We start from the raw sequence: 4,331 nt of genomic DNA on the forward strand, positions 1-4,331 counted from the left end.
AAGACCATAAATTTAAAGAACATAATATTAAAATTAATTTGTATAACAAAATAAAAATTAAAATTAATTTAGTAATTAAACTTTGTTAGAGTGTTAATAGAAGTTGGAGTAAATAGTTAAAGAGTCCTGCTAGGGAGTCAATGGACTATTTGTACAATGTGTACAATGGGCGAGTTACAAAATGAACATCTCTCATACTATCTAGAATAATCATCCGAGTACTAGGGATAATAAACATCTCAGGTCATGAAACCACTCATCCCAAAAGCTTAAACTGATTTTGGGGTTCACCAATGATCAAACTCTTAGTGTGTGTTTGGATTACAGTTTGCAAACTGGAGTTTGCATAAAATTGATTTTGTAAAATTGATTTTGATGATAAGTTAGTTTGGGTTAACGTGATTTATGTTTGGTAATTTTTATATCAAAATTGATTATAGTGAAATAAATGTTGTTTGGATTATACTACTCAAAATCACTTTTAGATGAAAAATTACTAAAATAGACATCAATTTTATATACCTGCAAAATCAGAATACTATAAAAAATAATATAAAAAATATTTATCATATAAATAAAATAAATACAATAAAAAATAAAAATATAAAAGAGAGTACTATAAATTTTATAATGTTAAACAAAAAAAATATTCTATAATTTTTCTAATATTACCCGTACTCTTTAACTTAGTATTATTTTAGACTATAAATTTTCATTATTTATGACTCTATTGTTACTTATAATTAATTTTTTATTTATTTTGTCCTTTTTTTATAGGATCATAATTTATATTAGTCAAAATTTTGATAATAAACATAGTATATAATAATTATAATTACAAATTTTACAAAGTCAAAATAAAAAATAAAAAAAGTAATACAAAACAAAAATAGAGTACATCAAAGAATAGAAAAAAAATTATACAGATAAGAAATAATAAAAATTCCATAAAACCAACAACATATATCATATGAACAAAAAAATACCATAAAACATAAATAAAATTCATATGAATAAAATCAAATAAAAATAAATAAATTTCAATTTGTTAGTGATTGAAATAAATCTAAACGATTTTGATGAAAAAAAATGGAACTAAAAAACTATAAAGAAGTAGAAAGAACTACAAAGAATGACGGTGAAGATAATAGTTACTCGTATCATTCTTATAGAAGAAAATGAAGGGTAGGGTTGGTAAAAAAGAAATATTTTAGCTTCTCCTAAACGTGAAACGTGAAACGTGAAATGCAGAAGCTACAAATTTGAGCTTCTCATAAACGTGGGTTCAGAAGCAGAATCAATTCTGCGTTCAGAAAGATAAAAATTGCCAAACATCAAAGTGAAACTTTCAAGAAGCTCAAACGGGCTTCTCTCCTCCCCAACGTGTTTGCCAAACACACCCTTAACCTTTCGGATCTAAAACTCTAATATCATGTCATGATACCACTAATCTCAAAAGCTTCATTTGATGGAAAAAGATAACACTAATGGTTATATCTCTAATACTCTCTAAACCTCAATTGTACATATTGTACAAATATTCCATTGGTTCCTCATACTTTTCCATAGTTAAATTAGTCCCTAAAAGATCACCTAATCTCCAAATTGATTCTCGAAAAATTAAATTAATCAAAATTGTCCTTGAAATATTTAAAATTAATCACGTTAGCCCCTCCGTCTATTCTATCACTAACGCCGTTAAATTTTGCTAATTGAGACCCCTTGATGGGCCCAAACCATTAGAAAACCGGAGCCTAACCCAACAACTCAACCCGACGGTCACATACTCTCCTAGTCTCCTTCTCCTCTACGCATCTCAGCCTCCTCAGTGATTCAAACTATTGTATCTGACTCTTCTTCCATTTCATCAGTCAATGCCTCAGCTTCACTAAAGCTATAATTTCTAAGGACCCTATTCACATTCATGTCACCATGATCATCAATATCATCTCCTGAGTTATTCATCTTACTCTCCTTACTTGCCCAGCTTCAAACTCAACACCACCATTCCGATTGTGATGAAAACCATTACTTATATAGGCACCATCATCATCATCATCACCACCACGAGCACCACCATCATCAACACCATCACCAAGGAGAGCTCAACCCTGTCACAACCCACGCACCTTATTTGCTTGCAAGAGAAGAGCATCTCAGCAATACGGTCCCTTCTCAACCTAAACTCCTTAGGACAATCAGAAGCTACCACTCTCAAATATGTCAGAAGAAGATGAACAAGACCTGAAGTAACTCCTCCCTGATAGAATGACTTTATGATGCTCATTCTCAATAAAATTTCTGAGAGACTTCAATCCAGATACCAGCAATAGGAATAGCTAAAAAATGAAATCACCCACCCATCAAAATTTGATTTTTTCTAGGGAGCGAAGATTTTGTTCAACAACAATGAACGCTCAAATTTGTAAATTTATTATTTTAATGGTAGTGTGCCCTTGATTTGGCAAGATTCGATTGAATGGTCTTTGTTCTAATTTGACAGTATCTATGAAAGACCGACACAAGCAGAGCAGATTGGTGCAAGTTGCAGCGGAGGAAGAGACCACGTTCCACCAGAAGCCCGTGGCAGTGACTGAGGAAGAGGGCGGAGAGGAGTTGGATGGCCCAGCGACGGCGATCTTTGCGACATTAGGCAGAGGGTGTTTAGCAAAGCAGCAGCTACCTATTCACGCCAAAGAGAAATTGCGGGCAAGGATCGGCGGCGTCGTGGTAGAGGAATGTACAGGGACCGACGGCGACGTAGAACACCTTACAGGGTGGCGACGTGGTGGAGCTTCAGGTAGAAGACGGAGAAGCTGTTAAATGTGGGAAGAAAGAAATTCTATTCTTTGCTCGATTTGGGTTTGGTTTGATGCGGGTAGGATCTGGGTTTGGATTGGGTTGTCAAGCTAACGTGCCACGTCAATAAAATTTAACGTTGTTAGTGACAGAATAAATGAAGGAACTAACATAATTAATTTTAAATTTTTTAAGAATAATTTTGATTAATTTAATCTTTCGGAGATCAATTTAAAAATTAAGTGATTTTTGACTATTTATTCGTAGAAGTTGATTAAAGATTTTTTTTTTTTTTGTGACTAGTTGATTAAAGAAAATGAGAGAGAAACAAACATTACATTGCAACATGTCAAACTAAAAAGTCCCTCCTTCTCTGTTAAGATAAGAACAACTCTCTTAAGATTGTTAACAAATGGGAAAACCAGGGAAAAATACCATAGTTCCCATCCAAGGCACGAACCACCGGTGACACTACCATTGAAAATTTCAATGGTATCACCTTGAACAACATGGTGCGATCGAAAAGACATATTGTCATCCATAACATTCTGCTTGTAAATGAAGAAATAACCTTCTTGTGGTAAATGAAATTGCAAATTCTGATGCAACTTTTGCAATTCTTTCCTTAACTCTCTAACGTTATCCGATGCATTCACTTCCACAGGTATCTTATTGGTCTCTGTATTTGGCAACACCATTAGCTTGAGCTTCTTCGAAGCACTGCCACTACCGCTGCCGCGGCTACTAGCCACAGCTGAAGTTGTAGGCGATGGTCTCAGACTCACGTCAATTTCAGACTTGTCTGAAATGTCACAATCTTTCAGTAGCTGATGATCGTGTAATTCTGTTCCTGTTGCATGTAAGAGAATCTTGTTTGTCGATACACCTTCCATTTCTTGAATCTTTTCTTTCAGTTTCAAAACGGTGTCGGTTACGTTCATTTCCACGGGAACGTGTGCTTTAAATGAAGCGATTTTCAAATTGAGATGGACCTTGATGACAGCGGGAGACAAGTCGCTCATTATTGCTGGTACATCTTCGATCTTGATCATACCAGCAATGGGCGACTTGTCTGAGTCCGCGACGACGAGTTGGATGTGCGAATTGTTAAGAATGTCGTACTTCCAAACGTCGCCATCGTCTTGGAGAATATGGCCGTTGAAAATGAGAGTTTGTTTTGCAATGGGAATGCCTTGATACTTGTGCACCTTTTCTTTGATCTCAAGAACACTGTCGAAGTATCCAATTTCAATGCAGAAGGTTCTCCCTCTTTGGATATCAAAATACACATCCATAGTGTTGGGTGAAAGAGTAAGTGAAATTTGTTAATGGCTGTTGTTTTTTGCCGAGTCAAATTGACAATAGAATAAATCTCTAACAGAATTTTGATATGCTCTAACTTCATGCTGATATGACTTATTCAGTTTCCTATATTTAAGCCTTATTCTACAATTAGTCATCAAACACAATTAAATATGTGTTTGGATTAAAATTTAAAAACAAAAGTTTGTATAAATTTTATTTTAATTAAA

At 34.2% G+C, this 4,331-nt stretch overlaps 1 protein-coding gene across 1 annotated transcript; it reads right to left on the reverse strand.

The window, feature by feature from the left end:
- LOC107633828 lies at positions 3,099 to 4,201 on the reverse strand. Its single transcript, XM_016337426.2, has one exon. The coding sequence runs from the start codon at positions 4,092 to 4,094 to the stop codon at positions 3,099 to 3,101; it is 996 nt and encodes a 331-aa protein (XP_016192912.1). The 5' UTR covers positions 4,095 to 4,201.

Source organism: Arachis ipaensis, chromosome B03, assembly GCF_000816755.2.
Source record: "Arachis ipaensis cultivar K30076 chromosome B03, Araip1.1, whole genome shotgun sequence".
Taxonomy (NCBI): domain Eukaryota; kingdom Viridiplantae; phylum Streptophyta; class Magnoliopsida; order Fabales; family Fabaceae; genus Arachis; species Arachis ipaensis.

Bases quoted from the DNA above. Each gene is read 5' to 3' on its own strand.
- LOC107633828 (XM_016337426.2), bottom strand. From the start codon at position 4,094: ATGGATGTGTATTTTGATATCCAAAGAGGGAGAACCTTCTGCATTGAA.